The sequence below is a fragment of the Schistocerca piceifrons genome, chromosome 4 (assembly GCF_021461385.2).
Source record: "Schistocerca piceifrons isolate TAMUIC-IGC-003096 chromosome 4, iqSchPice1.1, whole genome shotgun sequence".
Classification (NCBI taxonomy): Eukaryota; Metazoa; Arthropoda; class Insecta; order Orthoptera; family Acrididae; genus Schistocerca; species Schistocerca piceifrons.
Window position 1 is genome coordinate 824,222,040 of NC_060141.1, and position 21,708 is coordinate 824,243,747.

Consider the following 21,708-nt stretch of genomic DNA (forward strand, 5'->3'; position numbering starts at 1 on the left):
TATTCAGTTTTGGGCTTCCATTTAATGTGCTCTCTCGTTAGTACGAGGATATTCACAGTCCATCGGTACACGCCAAATGTTAAAATAACCACAAAACCGACACTACAGTCAAGACAAAACGGTTCAAATGGCTCCGAGCACTATGGGACTTGAGTTCTGAGGTCATCAGTCCCCTAGAACTTAGAACTACTTCAACTTAACCAACCCTAAGGATATCCATGCCCGAGGCAGAATTTGAACCTGCGACTGTAGCAGTCGTGCGGTTCCAGACTGTAACAATCAAGACAGCGTAAAGAAATTCTCGACAGCACTTAGTGTTACCAGCTTTTGACTGTTAAGTGTTGATGGCAGCAGGCACAAACAGTAGCTGTCTACAGAGGTTGACAACACTTAGGCATTCTGTACACACATTTACAAAATCTTTACATTATTGCTCGAGGCAGGTCCGCAAATCTACCACCTGCAACTGTCAGGTATTAACTTATGCCAACTCAACTACAGGTGATATCCCTCACTCTCACCTCTGCCCCAGAGGAACACACAGCCCCTGCCGAGACCAGCAACTGAACTCTTCCTCACTGCACGTGACACTTTCAATTCTTGCACCCGACCGCCGGCAATCACTCTCGTCTGAGTCGTCGCCACAGTCGTCTACCAGGTTACACACCAGCTGCTTGTCCAAGCAGTATCCATTTCTGCAGGAGAACTCCTCGGGATCACAGGTAGCTGTCGCTGTGAAAGGAAACACATTAGTGACAGTTTTATCGGGCTTAAATGGTATCGATGAATGGATTCCAATGTGCAGAACATGCTGAGAAAGAGTGACTTGAGATTTTGTGGCACATTTATTTAATGCAGTATAGGGATCCCATGCCCCCTGCCACATCCAGTTGTCTGAAACCCACACTGACCTATTTTTGTTCCACTCCCAGACAGCAATGCCCGGTAGGAGCACGAATGCCTCTGCATTTGCACTTAAGGTCACAATTATTCCTAGTAGATGGCTATATACTAAAACCTCATTTGGAATCTACTCACTTTTACATCCTTGACTTCTAGATAGTTCGTCTACAAGGAGATGACTGAAGTGTGTATAACAGATGCCATCCAACCACAGAAGCCACCTGAAGATGTCTAGCAGTTGCCACACAAACAGTATCCAATTTACATTAGAGAAATGTAGTCATCTAATCAGGAAAACTTATAGATTCTGTTTTGTATTTCAGAATCAGACTTTACACCTGTTACACAACAGATCACTTGAATGCTTCAACAGGAAAATGAACACTAACATTCACCCTTCAATTGAGTACTGCAGCTACATAACCAATAACTTACTTACCATTTGAAAAAGCTAAGTGAACAACATAACTGCATTTGTAATTAGTTAATAGTGATTTATCTGTCTTAATGTACACTTTATTATCTAATTAGCTTCTAGGGAACATTTTTGGTAATTTATCTTTTATATTTTTGTGAAATCTGAGTTTCTATTCATGCCATGAGAGGAAAGCTTCAACATAATATAATGTTTCTACTTACTGCAATTCTCATGTTCATCTGTCGAGTCTGGGCAATTCACTTCCCCATCACATTCCCAGGTGTCCGGTATGCAAGCTCCGGAATGGCACCTGAACTCCGATTCTCCACATATAACTGCAATGTTGCAGATAATTTAACAAAGCTTCCAGTAAACAAATGCAAGATCACTGCAGGTGAAAGTATTTGATACATTTGTGGTCATTGCAATGCACGAGCATCTTATGCGGGAAGATTATTGGCTATGTCTAAAATTAATAATTATAATAATATTAATAATTATAATAATATTAATAATAATAATAATAATAATAATAATAATAATAATAATAATAATAATAATAATCCTACTGGTTTACGTAGGAGCACTCACTACACTAAATATACACACTAGGCAGAGATCAGAACCAACCAACACACAGAAGAAACCCACATAACCAGCATGGCAACACAGGCTACAGATCAGAATAGAAAAACTGAGAAAATACATCGGACAGCTAACACAATTTATAAGAAATGAAATATCAGACAAAAAACGAAAAAGGTTAGGTAAAATCTCACAACAAGAAGCAATAGAGCAATTAGATGAAAAGAAGCAGAAATTACAAGCATTGGCCAAACGACTTAGAAGGTACAAAAAAAGTGAAAATAGAAGGAAACAAAACCAAACATTCAACACAAACCAAAAGAGATTTTACCAAACAATAGATAACACACACATTAAAATAGACAATCCACCAAACATAGCAGACATGGAACACTGCTGGAGCAACATATGGTCAAACCCAGTACAACATAACAGGCATGCACGGTGGATACAAGCAGAAACAGACTCATACAAGATGATACCACAAATGCCTGAAGTCACCCGAGCAATTGATTCTACGCACAATTGGAAAGCCCCTGGAAATGATAAAATAGCAAATTTCTGGCTAAAGAAGTTCACCTCAACACATTCACATCTAACTAAATTATTTAACAGTTACATTGCAGACCCATACACATTCCCTGATACACTTACACATGGAATAACTTATCTGAAACCTAAAGATCAAGCAGACACAACAAACCCAGCTAAATATCGCCCCATAACATGCCTACCAACAATATACAAAATATTAACTTCAGTCATTACACAGAAATTAATGACACATACAACACAGAACAAAATTATAAATGAAGAACAAAAAGACTGTTGCAAAGGAGCACGAGGATGTAAAGAGCAACTGATAATAGATGCAGAGGTGACATATCAAGCAAAAACTAAACAAAGGTCGCTACACTACGCATACATTGATTACCAAAAAGCTTTTGATAGTGTACCCCAACTCATGGTTACTACAAATATTGGAAATATACAAAGTGGATCCTAAACTGATACAGTTCCCAAACATAGTAATGAAAAACTGGAAAACCACACTTAATGTCCAAACAAATTCAAATAATATCACATCACAGCCAACACAGATTAAGCGTGGAATATACCAAGGAGACTCATTAAGTGCTTTCTGCTTCTGCCTTGCTCTGAATCCACTATCAAACATGCTAAATAATACAAATTATGGATACAATATTACTGGAACATACCCACACAAAATCACACATTTGCTATACATGGATGATCTAAAACTACTGGCAGCAACAAATCAACAACTCAACCAATTACTAAAGATAACAGAAGTATTCAGCAATGATATAAATATGGCTTTTTGAACAGACAAATATAAGAAAAATAGCATAGTCAAGGGAAAACACACTAAACAAGAAGATTACATATTGAATAACAACAGTAACTCCATAGAAGCGATGGAAAAAACAGATGCCTATAAATATCTAGGATACAGACAAAAAATAGGAATAGGTAATACAAATATTAAAGAAGAACTAAAAGAAAAATATAGACAAAGACTAACAAAAATACTGAAGACAGAATTGACAGCAAGAAAGAAGACAAAAGCTATAAATACTTACGCTATACCAATATTGACCTACTCATTTGGAGTAGTGAAATGGAGTAACACAGACCTAGAAGCACTCAATAAACTTACACGCTCACAATGCCACAAATATAGAATACATCACATACATTCAGCAACAGAAAGATTCACATTAAGCAGAAAGGAAGGAGGAAGGGGATTCATCGACATAAAAAAAACCTACATTATGGACAGGTAGACAATTTAAGAAAATTCTTTCTAGAACGAGCAGAAACTAGCAAAATACACAAAGCAATCACTCATATAAATACATCGGCTACACCACTGCAATTTCATAACCACTTCTACAACGCTTTAGATCACGTAACATCAACAGACACGAAGAAAGTAAATTGGAAAAAGAAAACATTACATGGCAAGCACCCCTAACACAGCCACACATCGATCAAGACGCATCCAACACATGGCTACGAAAAGGCAATATATACAGTGAGACGGAAGGATTCATGATTGCAATACAGGATCAAACAATAAACACCAGATATTACAGCAAGCATATTATTAAAGATCCCAATACCACAACAGATAAATGCAGACTTTGCAAACAAACAGAAACAGTAGATCACATCAAAAGTGGATGTACAATACTAGCAAATACAGAATACCCCAGAAGACATGACAATGTAGCAAAAATAATACAACAGCAACTTGCCATACAACATAAACTAATAAAACAACATGTTCCCACATACAAGTATGCACCACAAAATGTACTGGAGAATGATGAATACAAATTATACTGGAACAGAACCATTATAACAGATAAAACACCACCACATGACAAACCTGATATCAAACTCGCCAATAAAAAGAAGAAATTAACACAACTAATCGAAATATCCATACCCAATACAACAAACATACAGAAGAAAACAGGAGAAAAAAATTGAAAAATACATCCAACTGGCTGAGGAAGTCAAGGACATGTGGCATCAGGATAAAGTTGACATTATACCAATTACACTATCAACTACAGGAGTCATACCACACAATATCCACCAGTACATCAACGCAATACAGCTACATCCAAACGTATATATACAACTACAGAAATATGTAATTATTGATACATGTTCAATTACCCAAAAGTTCCTAAATGCAATGTAACATATACCGTACAGTTAAAAGGAAGTCACGCTTGATCAAGGTCCGCATCACTTTCCATTTTTAAACAGACATAGCGTCTGAGAAAGGAAAGGAAATAAATAAATAAATAATAATAATGATCTGCTACCTTTATGTAGCAAACTCTCAGCCATAACAAATTGTCCTAAAAAGAATATATGGATCAATCAGATGTCTGGTGGGAAAACCTGCCTACACAAACACCACCCACCCTAATGGATTTATTTCATAAATATTTATTTACCGACTGTTTAGAAGTCTTAATCCCTCGGACATCAACAAAAGAAAATTTAGAACTTGACATAATGAATAAAGACACTATCATAAAATCCCTTATCCATGTGTAGTAAAGACATACGAGCTAGAGATTACAGTGAAGCTAATGGAAGATATTTCTGTATAGGGAGATTAACAGTATAAAGGAATTTAAAGAGCAACAGTTAACACTTTGAAGCTGAAGCCCAAGCACAGTGATGGCTGCAGCTGTGTTAGACTGGACTTGCATACAGGTCAAGACGTGATTTTAGCAATGTATGAGCTACCTGTCCCTCAAAGTTTATTCGTTTCATATATGAATTATGTGCAGAAATCTTCCAACTGCCCCTTGCCTTCTGTCAATTTCTAGAATTATTTTATAAGAAACTGAACATAACAGCTGCTTTTAATGGCTGAGCCAATATGATTGCAGTGATGTAATTTTATGTGTGTACTCTTTAGGTTTCACAGTTTGCTCTAATTTTGCTACAAATACATTGTGTGTTTATGAGCAACTAATTTTGGTAGATCAAGAAGAAGTTTTTCAGTAGCTCATCTCCCACTTGTTTTTGGAGGAAAATTATACTTTGTCATTTTAAAATTTGTAATGTGTCATAACTAAAGTGAACATGTTAAATCTTTACACTTGGCTCTTTTTTAGTATGTGTTACTCTTAAAGACACATACTTTACATACAAGCCAGTAACATGCATAAATGGCCACTTTCCTAGACCCAATATTCTTGCAACTGGCTGATCTGCAAAGTGTTCGTGACAAATTTGAAGTAATTAAATTATGTTTGTCTTAGTAACTATCTCCATGTCTTTTGAATGATTTCAAAGATGCTGACAGAAAACAGTTCATTATACATTGCAACTGACCATATCTATAATAAGAAAAGCATCTCTGAGAATGCACTACAATACTACCATCAAATCAATGCATAACAGTGAATGCCATGTAAACTAGAGCTGGCAAAGCTAGACATCTTGGAAAGGAGATATGCAAGAAAAATCTTGGATATATTTTGGGCCCAAGATGACTTCAGTTTCCATCTAAGTCTACCAGAATGTTGAAAGGCGATCTTATTGAGGATAATGTAGAGATGATGATCCTTAAACACTTCTAGAGAGCAAAGTATACATTAACCAAACAATAAGGAAGGAAAACCACAACAGATTAATAAAGTCTCAGAATACTGGAAGAGTTTACCATCATGAAGTCCCAAACATGTAAGTACACTTATTTAAATAGGTATATAATATAATATAATAGATCTAAACTAATGTTGCTTTTTGTGTGTATATTTTCTTCCAACTTCATGAATGTCAAAATATGTGACGGTGGTTTGAAAAGCTCTCAGAACGGAATAGAACAAATTATTTTAATCACTGAAACTTTTTTTTATTGTTCAATGTAGTTTCCTGGTAGATTAATGCACTTGGTCCAACGATGTTCCAGTGCATTGTTCCCATCTCAAAGATGAGTTGTCAACTCCAGCTATCAATTCTTTGTTTGAAGTGAATCTTCATCCACCAAGAAAAATTTTCAGTTTTGGGAAGAAACAGAAGTGTGACAGAGCCATATCTGGTGAATAAGGCAGGTGTGGCAACAATTCAAGCCTTAGTTCATGTAATTTTGCCATGGCAATGGCACATGGGTGCAGCACGCATTGTCTTGATGGGAGATGACTCTTCCATGCTAAACCTGGCCTTTTTTGCACATCTTTTGTTGCAGTTTATCCAGGAGGTTAGCATAGTATTCTGCAGTAATTGTTTGCCCAGTGGGGAGATAATCTACAAACTGAATCCCCTTCACATCCCGGAACACTGATGCCACGACCTTTCCTGCTTAAGGAAAAGTCTCCGCTTTCTTTGGTGGCAGAGAATCAGCATGTTTCCACTGCTTTGACTGTTGTTTTGTCTCTGAGGTATAGTAGTGCACCCAAGTTTCATCTGTGGTCACAAACCTGGAACAAAATATCTTGTCCATTTCTGCTAAAATTGACCAAACATTGTTCCGATATGTCCATACTCTTGCGTTTTTGATCCAGCATCAAGAGTTGCGGCACCCATCTTGCAGATGATTTTTTAAGTTTTAATTCTTCAGTTAAAATGAGATATACCCTTTTAGATGACGTCCAACAAGCACGAGCAATTTCACGTACTTACAATCTGTGATCTTCCATGATCATTTTGTGCACTTTTGCCACGTTTTTTGGAGTAGTGACACACCTTTGCCAACCACTGCGCGGATCATCTAAGCTCTCCCAACCAAATTTTAATTCATTCATACACTTAGCAACAGTTGAATATGAAGGAGCAGAGTTCCCCAGAGTATTCTGGAAATCAGCATGAATGTCCTTTGATTTCATACCTTTCTTTACGAAATACTTAATCACTGCTCAAATCTCTATATTTACCATCTTCGCAAATCAATATGTGGGAACAACAACAGAGACAGGTCACTGCCACAGTTCTCTTCCAAGAGCACTGACATGGCATGTGTTTACAGGCAACAGTCCAATGAATATCATGTGAACAACTCTTTGCGCTAGCGCTTACCTCTCATGGTGATTTCGAGAACTTTTCAAACCACCCTCAAGATATTTGACTAAAGTGACATATGTACCCTCACCTTTGTCACAGTTTTCTTCATCAGAGCCATCATTACAGTCCTCTGTGAGGTCACACCGTAAGCTCTGAGCTACACACCTTCCATTTCTACACTCAAACTCTGTCTCTGCAATAAGTAATTTTTGTTAAAGAATTTAACAATGTCATGAAATGGATAGTTGCAACTAACCATACAGCGTGCACTCTGTATGGTTAGTAGCTTGCGCGACTGACCTGTGTCACATATCCCAACTTCACAATCCCGTTCGTCTGACCCATCTGAGCACTGCACAATGCCATCACATTTCCCCTCCAGAGGCACACATTGCCCGTTACTGCAGGCAAACTCGTGCTCCCAACACACTTTGCAGTTTTTCTCATCCTCTCCACTCGGGCAGTCATTTACACCATTGCATCTGTTGAACAGACATTCAAATTGTTTTACAAATAGCAGAACAAACCACTGGAGCAGGGTTGCCACTCTGATGTATTTCAGACAGGCACGCACAACTAATTCAATTTGTTCTGTTCTTCCTGCACAGAGAGATTACTACTATAGCAATTAAACTGGTTTGTACAAAGTATATGAATAGTTAACTAGCATACAAAAATCGACTATCAAATGAGAATCTCACTGTGTAAAAAATACCTGTAGCCTAATATAAGCAGGTAGTTTCATGTTCAGTGGTAGAAATAAAATTTTGTTTGTGTTGCATTTAGGTGCGAAGGATGGATCAGGGGTGCCTCGAGAAAACTGTGGCCCCATGTCTCCCCTCCTCTGACTGCTCCCCTAAGTAGACATTAACAGTTCTTGATTGTGCCTGAATCTACTGCATTGATATAAACATAAGAATAGAAGGGGAAGTATGTAACTACTTTGTTAAAATTTTCAGAAGTGTGTATGTCCTGAGTAAGTGGCAAGAACAACTTTAAAGATGAAGGCTACATTTTGTATCTTCGAAGGGTGCTCTGGAGACCTCAGAAGGTAATAACTCTGCAAGATTGGGCAAGTGCGACAAACCCTATGTTTGTTGTTAAAGCTGGAAGAATGTTATACCAAAGTTATACTGAAGTTCTGTAATCGTTCAAGAAGCTGATAGACACCATGATAATAGAAATAGACTATGCCTATAAATAGAGCACCACATATCACAGCAAGCCAGTTCTAGAACTAAAATGTGAAAGGAAGTTAGCATACCAAAAGAAGATGTCAAAATCCTGTATTCTGTTGAATGTTTTTCTGGTATTGGAATGCCCCATGTTAGAACAGTCTTACAGCAACAAGGCACCTTTTTCAAATGCGAATTAATGTTGCAAAAGGCTGTAAGTAAAAACCGTTTACAAGCGCTTCACCAAATTCCAACATGCAGACACTGTGGCTAATGTCGTGGAGAATGTTGGCCACAGGCAAACTGTGAAGACTCCTTAAAATGTCACCAATTAATGGAATTATTCAGCAAAATCCGACAATCTGTCATAATAATTTCAGCACTAACTGCTCTGAAGGGATCCAGCATGCAGAAAATACTGAGGTCTTATACATTTTTCCATTCAATATCCAATCTCAAAAGGTCATAACTGTATGAGCTATGTGATAAGGCCAACTGTAAACCATAGCATCGACAAGATGGCTGATGTTGGCCATATCTAGTTCATAGATGAAGCACACTTCCACCTGAATGGAGTCAAGAGTAAATGAAACTGGCCATTCTGGGATTCCAAGAATTTCCATTTGTGAAGCAAAACCATTGCATTCTCTCAAACTTACTGTTAGGGCTGTGGTGGGTATCATCATTGGCCCTTTTTCATGTGAAAAACTGTCACTAAAATTATGCTGCAATTTTGGGACAACTTTTCACTATACAGCTAGTGTTGGAGGATCAACCAGGCACCAAGTGGTTTATGCAAGATGGGGATCAGACCATATGGCTCCCAACAGTTATTTCACAGTGAGAAATAGTTCATGAACAGTCACTGTATTTGATTATTACAAATATACCGGCACAGTGATGGATTGGCTTCAATATTTGCCCATCTGACTGTGGGGCACATTTAAAGATTGTCTACCAAAACTGTCCCACCGCTCTGGATGAGCTCAAATCGGCAGTCTGTGTGGCATCACGATTCATTACTGCTAGGACACTGCACCATTTAATGATAAATTTCAATGCTTGTGAGATGTGGACATTTCAAAATATTGTCGTGTGGCAGCAAAAATTGCTTGCAAATGATTAATAATTATGCATGCCACTACTGCGCAAGCTGCAAAGCTTAGGAAACCATCTGTTAGCTTTCCATACTATTTTCAAAATTTTGTAAAAAAAATTCTTACTGATTTCACAATAAACATACCTTTTGTTGCAGTCTATCCACCTTTGAGACAATTTTGGAATCAGGGACTCAATGGACACCTTTGGTATCTGTATCTTGCAAAACATTGTTTAGTGTTTAACAGAGGGTACGTCCCATTGTCCTCATTCTTTCCGTAGGATACAGGTGTTGATCTCTAATTAAAAGCCTCTGCCAATCATTGTTTTTCAGTATCTGTCCCACAACAAAGAATGGCGGCACTAATGTTTATAGGATTTATTTTTTCAATATTCTCCATTTATTTGGTATTGGATCTACACACATTAGAAACATGCTGAAGAGTTGCAAAAGTGTTTTATATGCAGCCTACTTTAGCACAGTATTTTATCTGTGTGAGCTGGAAGTGGCCTCTAGACTCAATTGCACAATAATATTGTGCAATATTACTCATTCTCTCTCCAGGATACTCTAACATTGTCAATAATAATGAGCAATGTTGTGGTTTGGGATATTGACAAAGACAGTGCTGCTGTTGTGAGAATTTTTCTACTTTTTTGCAGAAGAAAGTGGATGAAGAATTGGGTCAAGGAGCACTGGGCAACTCAAAATCTTTCGATATTTATGTTGAATGAGGCAAAGGTAACTGTGTCAACGTAGGCATTCCCATACATTGGTGCAAGCTACAGCTTTGCTAAAAATTTGAGAGACCGGTGTAAGTTATTAAATCTTGCCACAGTATCAACTCTTATTTTATTGCAAATTAGTTCAGATACAAGCTCTCCTGGTACTACAATTATATACGAACACTTACAATGATTTTTATATATACCAATAGGAAAATTGGATGTATTGTCCTTAATGACTACCTGACTCATCCAAATTAGATTCAGAGACTATGATTTAATGAGTACAAAATGAGCATTTCAGCCTCTCTTAAATGGTTATGCGTAAAGAAGTTATGAAACATTAATCAAATTGAGAACAAGATGGTTAAATTCAGATGAGAAAATTAACTGGGAACTGGATACTTTATAATAAAGATACTAATGGTGATACCAACAAACTACAGCATCAAGACATTGTGTATATTTAGTGCTAGGCTTCAAAACATGCTAATGCTAGAGTATTATACTGAGCTGTGACTGCAATTGTCTCGTGTGACTTGCACCTAAAAACAAACTACAGTTTATAGTTGGTTGGCTATTTTTTGATTCCATAATACATTAACAGCCTCAAGACACCACAGTGATAACACCAACAGAAGTCTGGGCTGCAACCTGAAGCTCAAACGGAGAGATTTCCTGATCTGTGATCACTGCTCCAATTCTTTGGGCAGTACTGAAGCTCAGCACTAAACATGTTAATTTTTCTTTGTTCCAAGCACATGACAAGGAGCTGAATAAGAAGTGTCTAACAGCTGTTGAAGCTCATCAGCAAGTTTTAACGTAACCTAAGAAGTAAGAAAATTAGTGCAGAGCAGCACATCGGTGAGCACAGCTGCCACTGCGGACAACAGACTGACCTGTGAGAGGCAGGTATGCACCACTTGTCACGTTCGCAGTGGAACTCGTCTGCCCTGCACCCTGCTGGCACGAGGCACGTTACGTTATCCTGCAGCAACATGCCCTCGGGACAGCCACACACCTGCAACCCAAAGCCACATTCAGTTTCTTCGCACAGTCTGAACTATTACACTGAAACAATTTTCAAAGCCAACAGATTCCCAAGTCATAGCAACGTACCTGGAATACACAACATTCCCTAAACAGTTACTGCAGTAATATAACAGCTCACATAAGTTGATCCCTGACAGTTGCAGTGGGCTGGGCACAGCAGCTGAACAGGCCTACCTCAACCAACAACATAATGCACTTTTGAATAAAATCTATTTTTCAAGCCACATCAGTGGCTATCTCCGCCATCATCGTCAGGAGTGAAACTACTGACTACTGGGGCCGGCACGATTTTCCACTCGTGTACCCATGATTAAGGTCACTGGCACCAGAGGGCCGAAACGATGCATGCGCGGAAGGTGAGCTGGGCACCTCGTAGCAGCTACGGCCCACTGTGGGACCGAGTGACGTCAGGTGGCGTGAGGGGGCTGGCACCATATCTGAAACTGCCGCTCTCGCCTCCCTCCGAGCGTTAAGCGGCCACCGTTGCTTCCTTTCAACTTCCAAAGCCCACTCCCATGCCCTACTCAGTATTTACCCCTGGTCTGTTGAAACTGTTGCTGCCTCTTTTATGTTAACACACTGGCCAAGACACTCATGTTCTCTGATAATGTTTTGTGTCTTTACCAGGCAATGCTCAGCTACAGCTAACTTGTCGAGCTCCTTTTATTTAATGGGTCTGTCAGGCTTGGAACAACACTGTGCAATTGTGCAAATTGTCTGGCCTATATCAATGCTGCCACACTCTCAAGGAACACCATGCACACTGTGCACACTAAGAGCTATGTCACCTTTAACAGGGCACAACATCTCTCTCTTCTTGGGGGCAGGCAGTAACACTGGCTCAATCTGTCTCTCTGCAGTACACATTCTAACTCGCTAATCGTTGCCCCACAGTATGCCAGGAATGTCGCCGACTCTGTTTCTGCCGATTCACAAGGCGTCTCTTCAGTGACACCTGAAAGTGTTTACAGTGTCTCTTGCTATAAGCGCTCTCTCTTAACATGTGTCTAAAGTGCTGCAATTCAGACTTTAGGTGGTCATTGACAGAAATAACTGACTGTGTATTAATGTGTTTGGGACTGCTTTCTTGTGTACAGGGCAGTGAAAACTCTTGGCTTTCAAACACAGATCAGTGTGTGTCAGTTTCCTGTACACTGAATGACTGAGCTGGCCTCCTGCCTTCCACTCAACTAAAACATCCAAGAACGGTAGCTGGCCATCCTCCTCCGTTACAGTAAATTTAATAATGTGCTGGACACTCTTCATCTGATCCACAAACTGCTGCACTATATTTTCACCATGAGGTCATATCAGGAAGGTGTCATTGATGTACCTCAGGAAGCGAGATGGACACAATGCCGCAGAGTTCGGAGCCTGTTCCTCGAAGTGCTCCGCGAAGAAATTTGTGTCTGCAGGAGACAGTGGCAAGTCCATTGCTGGGCCATCAGTCATTTCATAATATTCGTTGCGGTACAAAAAGTAATTCGTCAGACAATCCCAGGTGGAAACTGCTGGGCCCAAAGATACAGCATGTCTTGTACTGGCACCCTCATAAAAAGTGACTACATGCAAACTACTGTAACACCATTTCGGCCTATTCACTTTTTTTGTGTGTTTCGACAAATTTCTGCATTACACCACAGTGGAGATAGCTGTCGAGAGCTCAAGAATTTTATTAGAATTGACATGACTTGAAAACTGAGAAGATTTTATTCAGACAGGCTGCCGCAAAATATTCGGGACACTTAACGATTTTGTAAATCTTTATAGCAACACCTCAGTGTTGTCTGCTCTGTAGGCTGCTACTGTTTATGCCTCCAGCAATTAGCACTTCATTTTAACGCTAGCAATAGCACTGAGAACTATCCGGGTTCTAGTTATGCTGCCTAGTACAGTGAGAGGCAGCCGTGACAGAACTATTTGACCTGATATGCAACATAAATATGTTTAATACCATCAAACTTAAAGAAGAATTTAAATATTCCAGCTTCATAGAAGGTACATGCTAACAAGTGTCATTGCTCAGCTATCAGCATTTATGGAAGGATAGAAGAAGCTGATGTCAGGGAAGAACTACAGGAACACAAGGAAAGTATTAAATCTAGAAACAGTTTGGATTACAGGGAGTATATGCAGACAAGAGTCAGGTTTTCCTGGGTTTCCCCAGGTGAAAGTACACACTACCCAGGGTGAAAGTCCATTTTTTCTGCACTAAATGACATACTTTCCCTCTGAGCTGTAAAAGTTTTCCAACCTTTACTTTACACACTAGCATAGAACTTCCTTGCGATTCAGAAAACAAAACCCAATTAAAAAACATTCTAGAATGATCTTTGATGCATGGCAACAAGTACACTGCATATTTTCATATTACAAAAGTAAATACACATGTACGAATTGAAATGAATGCATAACCTCACAGCTTTGTACTTTTTGGCATCTGTTATTCTTTAATATACATCAAACACAAAATTGCCAATAAAATGTAGCTAATGGCGTAAATGCTGATGATCTGTGGCCAAAATTTTTCTGTGTGACTGGTCATCAAATTGTTAAGTTCTGAATGAGAGCAAACACACTTATTTAAGAAACTCATTGCATGGTCTCACAGGCTACATAATTCCTCTTGCATGAAAGAGGAAATTACTTTTCAAGCACTGCTTCTCCAACCATCATGCACAATATTTTCCCATTAACTGTCAGAAATGTAAACAGATGTGATGTCAGTCTCACAGCAGCAGTTTGTTGTTACTAAATATTGTATAGTCTTCATCATGAAGCCTTTGACATTTTGCTATCAGCAGATGTTTCTTTGCAAAGTTTTTACTTTTGTCTTATTTTCTTACATTTTATTACTACAGTATTATTCTGCACTAGCGGGCTACAGTAAAATTTTTGTTGAGGTATTGGTTCTTACAAATAAACAAAAATTTAACTGAAACCTACACAAAAAATTACCAGATTCTAAATAATTCCTGAAATTTTCCCTAGATTTCTTGGTTGTCTGGGTGTATACACCCTGGATTAACATGCCACTTATTCCACTTTTTTTACAGCTACGTGCGCTTTGTGAATTTAAAACGTCCTTGGGTAATTTTCATCATGAACCTGCAATTTAAATATAATTTTATCTGGAATGTTTGCAACAAATTTTTACTGACCAAATGTAATTTGTCAATGAGAAACTACTCAACCTTAAAATGGTTTCTTTCTAACACATTTTCTTTCTGCACCAGTTCCTGTGCACTATTCACAAAATGTACCCCTTAATCTCTCCAAGTCACTTTAGGAAGCAGAGCTGGATTTTGAATTGTGTTCCAGGCTGAAGGCTCAGAAGCTGTTGTCCCACAAACCTCACCTGCTTCTGCCCCCTCACGAGGCACAGGTGGCTGCAGCCACCATTCCCCTGATGGCACGGATGGTACGGCAGAAATGCCACTCCCCTCACAGCCGTCAGCACTACGTGGTAAGTGTCCTCCACAGCCACTGCAAAATGACATGACACTTGATATACCAAAATGTAAACTGATGTGAAGGCAAAACTGAGCAGCACGTGGCTGGCCACTTTATTTTCAGGAGTTGAAATGCGAAGTTTCACAAATCCAAATTTGAATGCAGAGAAAGTCCCAATTTTTATTAATTTTCTGGGTTTTTATTCACAGTAGTTACAATTACCATTTCCACTTCTCAGTCTAAATAATAAGTCAGCCGCTCTGTTCATTATACCTGGAAGCTTTGGTGTGTATCAGGTTGGTTGGTTGGAGAAGGGAATAAACTACACGGTCATCAGTCCTCCGACCTTAGATTAACTAAAACTGATAAAATCCCACATTAGGAGAGGGAACTACAATGTCCATAAAACGATAAACTAAAACTAATGACAGGGAAGGAAAGAAGGAAAAGGGCGGAAGAAGAGGTGAGGGGAAAGAAGGTGAATAATTACAGGGATGTGAAGGAAGAAGCACAGGAAACAAGAGAGATGCTTAAGACAAAACAGACCCCATTAGGAAAGGGGTGGGAAGGCAGAGGGCTGGAATGAACCACCAAGCCAATCCAGTCAGGGTGAAGGGGGGCAGCAAGAGGACCTGCCATCCCCTCCACTCACCGATAAGGTGGAAGGTCCCTCCCTTAAATAAAGCGATAAAAACCCCCATCACGAATAAAAGGTAAAACGAGATCTGCCGCTGAGGCATTGTCAGCCAACACCAGGTGTAGCAAGTCTGGAAAGCTAAAAGCATGTCATATGGTGGCTAAGTTGGGGCAGTCCAATAAGATGTGTGCCACAGTCAACATTGACCCACAATGACAGAGAGCGGAGTCCTCATGACGGAGGAGATAACCGTGAGTCAAAAAAAGTATGGCCAATGCAGAGCAAGCATAGGACAACAGAGGCTTTATGAGAGGCCCATAAGGAGGATCGCGATGGAGTTGTAGAATCCTTAACTGCCCTGAGCTTGTTCGGCAAAGAAAGACTGTGCCATTCAGCATTCCAAAGGCCCAAAATCTGACTATGTACGCCGAGCAAAGGTCTATTTCCGGAATGCCAATAGCAAGAGATGGTTTGGTAGTAGCTGATTTAGCCAGTCGATCGGCAAGTTCATTGCCAGGAATACCAACATGGATTCACACAAACTAAGGATATTTTAACTTTTGGAAAACTTCAGCTACTTTAACATTTGGTTGCTCCAGGATTTTGCCAGCAGTGACTATTTAGGCATCTGGTTAGGATATCTAGTGTCTCTTTGACTGACCATTCTGAATCAAATTCTGCATTTGCAGGTACTTTTAACAAGTAACTTACAACAATAGTTCACAAAGCACGAAAACTAATGACCTGTTCCTTTTCCCAGAAAAAAATTTTGTTTTACTGGCACCCAACTGGAAATAAACATTCATGAAGTGTATTTACCATTGTTAAATAGAGTTGCTATCAGCTGTGTAACGATGTGACAAAATTTATGTTTGACCTTAACTCAGATCTGGATTTTCCGCTTATTGCGAGTAATCCAGCACAAGATTTGTTATTCCATTATACAAGTGATGGCTGTCCACGTTCACATCTGTGAATACATTTGCTGTATTTCATAATATTTGTAGTCACCACAGTGCCTGCTGCTTCAGACATGCAAGCATGTCCAAAGGAACATCATACTTCTGAACACAGGCACTTCAATATTGTAAATATGCATGGTTGTTAATCATTTTACATATTACAGTTTTAATTTTTACCATAAAAACCCAATTTCTGATTATATGCATGGTGTCTACTCTACTTACTACTGCAGTCTTAAGCATTAATTTGAAATGAAACTAGGTTATTAACAGAAATTTTAGACTGCTAGCGTTTAATATAAAATTACACAATACCCCATTCCCACATGAAAAATTTATGTTAACATGTGAAGGCAACACCTGTATCAAGGGCAGATTCACTGCTCACTAGACAAATCATCCAAGCAAATACTGCATAAGCTGACCATAATCTCTAAGAAGTTAATCCAATTTTCTAAGAAATTCACTTTTATACATTCTTTACATAAAACTGGTGTTATAATATTTATTCATTTAGTCAGGGCTGGAGGAGTGGCAGAGATGATCACAGAACAAAGCACAGTAAACAATACATAGCAGTCACATGCTCAACCGCTAAACTATAAGGTCACCCTACTTACCAACAGTGAAACATTAGGAATTTGTGACAGCTTTTAAATGTTTTTGTAAGTGCAAAAACCCAAAGTTAATCTCTAGAAGTATTTCTTGATGTTTCCAACATGTGCACAGCACCAGGAATTTATAACTTAGGTATGAGTAACAAGCTTGAGATCTTTCTCATTGGGTGACCTTGGATGGCAATGTAAGGTTTAATTACACACACTTAGAACAACCTTGTCAGGAGTTATTACAGTATCCTTAAGTGCGGAGAGAAACTTATTTCTGCCAATCCACAACTGAGCCATGTTAATTTGCAGCCAATGATGACTGGAGGTATTTTTCCAAGGCAAATGAATGCGACATCTCTTGCATAAGTGGCAAAGTGGCACTTAAATGAACCACACATCATGGTTAAAGGATCATCTACCAATACCTTTTTCAGGTGTGGACAATTAAGATCTTAAAACCAACAGAGGCTATCTTTCTGAAGTGAGCTTTAATATAAAGGAAATCAAGCACATATAAAACTACATTATGAGGTACTTTCTAGTTTACCAGGTTTCCATTAGATCCAACTGGTTTGTTGGGTACACGATAATGATAATTTGCTGCACAAGATGAAACACGCCATTACAGTTCTTACCTGTCATGCACACTGTAGTATTTTAACCTATTCACAGTTGATGGGACATTTTTGAAAAAATGGGACCTATTTATCTGATGTTTAGTGAGAAGCTTTCTGAGCTGAGAAAAGTATGATATATTATGGGTTTGATCTATGGATGGCTGAGAGTAGTAAAGGAGGGTTGCATGCTTTAACATCTGGCAATGTGGATCTATCACTGGAAAATATCTATCATCCAAGGGTGAAGCAATTGTTTCCTTTTACATCAATGACTGTTTTGAAACAATACTACTGTTCAGTCATGCTTTATGCTTCAGGTTCACACAATATTTTTAATTACTGTGATGCAGATGTCCACCAAACTTCAAATACTGCAAAAAAAATGTGGTACATCAAAGTCATCTTCAAATCTTATGTTGAAAATTTGTGTACAATATTTCACAGCTTTCATTGTTCTGAGAGTGTCTCGGTACCATTGAATTGAAGTTTACCAATTTTGGATTTCAAATTTATTGGTTTCATAAATATTACTGTATTATTTTTCCTTTTTAAACATTCGTATAGAGCTGTAGTAAAATTTGTCTTGTTACCCTTTACTATGACAGATCAAAAGTAAAAAATTTGCATCTCAACTTCACCCCACTAGGGTGAATTTGATCCATTATCTGTTGTGATAATTGTGGATTGTTTGACTAGTGTGACTTGACACTAACAACTGAGAAGTAAATATTGCATAATTAAATTTCTGTGCTTGTCATCCTGATGATACTTTCCAACCAACATTTTACTTTGAGAACCCTACATTCAAACGAAAACATAGAGCTGGTTAAGTTTGTAAGACTTTGGTTCCACTTCACCAACTTTCAGAATGAAACTTCATTTTTGTGTGTGAAATCTTATTGGACTTAACTGCTAAGGTCATCAGTCCCTAAGCTTACACACTACTTAACCTAAATTACCCTAAGGACAAACACATACACCCATGCCCGAGGGAGGACTCGAACCTCCGCCGGGACCAGCCACACAGTCCATGACTGCAGTGCCTCAGACCATAAACTTTATTTTTGTTGGAAGTTTATTAATCATGAAAGGTTTAATACAGCCACAAATGTTATTATTACAGCCCAGTGTGCTTCCAAACCAAAGAGGAGACATGAAAATAATTTCTGTCTATCATTCGGACAGCACACAGCTTGAATTAAGCACAATGGACTCCAATGTATTACTCAACAAAGCAACAAATCATGGACATGGCCATTGCCGGAAATGCAACAAATAGACAGAGTCACATTCCAATTGATACAATGGAGGCACATAGATAAATGCCAAAACTTGCTCAATGAGGATCTGTGAAGACAATGTCGATAAATTTGTTGTTAAGGAGGAAATCACAACTTACAAAATGTATTAAAACAAAGTAACAAAACAAAATTGAGCAAATTTGTTTTTATGTACCAATTTTTATTATTAAATGTGCTTTTGAGTGTTCTGCCACACGTCCATTTAGTTCACAGTATTACGTTGACAGACCTAGGTGTGTTTCAGGAGCTCTAAGTTTCACTGTTGCGTGCTCATTGACTCCAACCATGCTGAATTATTGTATGGTCTCACTTACTTGTAACCAAGTTATTTTCCCACCCCCTTTTGATATTTTTTAAGAGCTAGCATTGCTATTCTGTCAACTGCAAATTCAGCATTCTCTAGCTGGTGGACGTTATGGCTAGTGACACAAATAAACTGACTGCCGGATCCCAAGCATTATTTAAACTAATCCCACTGTCTTTGTTTAATAGGTTTTCTGATATCTTCATTTTAATGTATGAACTATGCTGTCCCACAGAGTTCACATCACAATACTGGTTTCATATTTCATTTCACAATTTTATTTGATGCAGTGCTTGGTGACAGCTGGTTTGCTCTTTTTTACTCATATCTCTGGTGCTCCTTACATCTCTCCTTGACTGTTCAGACAGTCTGCCCCCGTTAAGAGATGCAACATTCACATGAAATATAATATACACCCAGATTTTGAGGACCTTGAGCAACATTACAAAGTACAGTTTTTATCTTATGAGGATGAAACACCAAGTGCCATGCCCTGATTTCCCAGAAACTTCATTCAGTTGAAGAGGGGTCAAAATAATTGGACACTGTTTACCTGTAGATACTCTATCCTTTATGAGTAAACAACGGTAAACTGAGGAAATTCTAGTGCCTTTTAGTGTGTAAATAGTACAATTGAAGCAGTGACACAGTAGCTAGTGCAACAGCTTCATATTTTGTGCCCCATGTTTAAAACCCAATTATTTTTATTTTTGTTGTTCATTTATCTGCCCCCAACCATAGAAGTTTACAACAAGGTGGTTTTCCAGTTTATATTCAAATAGTGTTGGCCATATTTGCCTGGTGAATGAATTTTAGGAAGAAGAATAAATCAATGAGAAAAACACTTCACTGAAAGTCCTGTTTATCTTTACTGAAAATGAACAACAAGTGCCAATTTTTAGAAAAATGATGCTACATTACACATGGTTTGCAGTGAATTTATTGCCTACGTGGGAAATCTTCATCAATCATAATGCTGTTTCTTTCCAAAGTGAAATTCATATGGAGAATTTTCAGCGGAAAAAATAATTTAAAATATTTGCTAGGCCTACTATTTTTAGGCAAGTTCAAATCTCTTATTTCTCTGAATGAAATCTAAACTTACAAAATATTTATCTGGAGGTGTAATTCTCAACCGGCCGTTATCTGTAGTATTTTTAAAATTTTCCAAACGAATGACTATAGGTGTTTCACTTTCAGAATTCAAAGACTTCTCATTTCCTGTGATGAATTATGGTTTATAAATTTATTTTCCAAAACACTGCAATCACTTTCACTTTTAGAATTTTTAATTAGTATTTTACCACGTCTAGGTCAGTAAAATCACTTGTATTCTGAAGTAAATCATAAATCTCGGCTGGTTTATTCGCATAATTTTTCCCAGAAATGCCATTTTCTATGACTAATGTTTACAAAATTGGTACAAGTTTCTTTTAAACTTTATAGTCTAAATACCTATAATGATGACAGAAAACTTAAATTGAATAAACAAACTTCCCTGTGTATTTTAGTAACTTCGGTTACTCACTAGATGGCTTATCAATATTATAAACTCTGATTTTCTAAAGGTTGATTATTTCAATGTTGGCAGTTCTAGGAAATTTAAGAGTCATAAATGTGGACGCTTGGCAGTTCTAGCGTAATTCTTTGATATTTAAAACATTGAAAACCAAAAAATGTCTATTTCTAACAAGGAGGTTAAGTCGAGATCCATATAAGATTTAACAATATAATTACTACTTTTACCTTTAAACAGTTTTTTGAGCTTTTTTGCTAATTAACCATAATTTGCCAGGAATTTATGAATTTTGGGAATATTGCCGGCAATATTCCCTGGGCATATTTCTTCGCTTTTAAATTCCCGGGAATTTTACAACACTACTAGTGAAGATAAAGTAAAATTGTTTGCATGGGATTCAATCTTTGAATATGCCAGGATAAATGAGTTGTGTAAGCATGACGACAGTTTCAAAAACATCCACCAAAATTTATATAAAAATAATCACAGTTGAGGGATTCATGAAGTGGAAAATTCAAATTTATTCATCAGTTTAAGTTACACCCAAGTCTTTCCTGAACGAGAATATATGAATGTATATTCTTTGACCACTGCTTTGCAAAGTTGGTCAGCCTGGTGCAAAGTGAAAAAGTAACAGCTGAGCATAATTACAGCACTTTTTGTTTTACCCTCAGTGATTTGAAATAGGGTAACACTCATTTCACAATATCTTCTTGGCAGAAAATATTTTGAAATGAAGTCACATTCAACATTGACAAATGCAGGAACTGCGATCTACTTCGTAACAAGG

At 38.1% G+C, this 21,708-nt stretch overlaps 1 protein-coding gene across 1 annotated transcript in view; it reads right to left on the bottom strand.

The window, feature by feature from the left end:
* LOC124795226 (vitellogenin receptor-like) overlaps positions 1 to 21,708 on the bottom strand; it is a gene marked incomplete in the record, with an annotated part of 212,927 nt that overhangs the window by 74,291 nt on the left and 116,928 nt on the right. Inside the window, 6 exon segments of the mRNA XM_047259148.1 lie at positions 522 to 732; positions 1,543 to 1,656; positions 7,554 to 7,658; positions 7,766 to 7,947; positions 11,364 to 11,485; positions 14,876 to 15,003. Of these exon segments, the coding sequence (XP_047115104.1) occupies positions 522 to 732; positions 1,543 to 1,656; positions 7,554 to 7,658; positions 7,766 to 7,947; positions 11,364 to 11,485; positions 14,876 to 15,003 (862 nt within the window).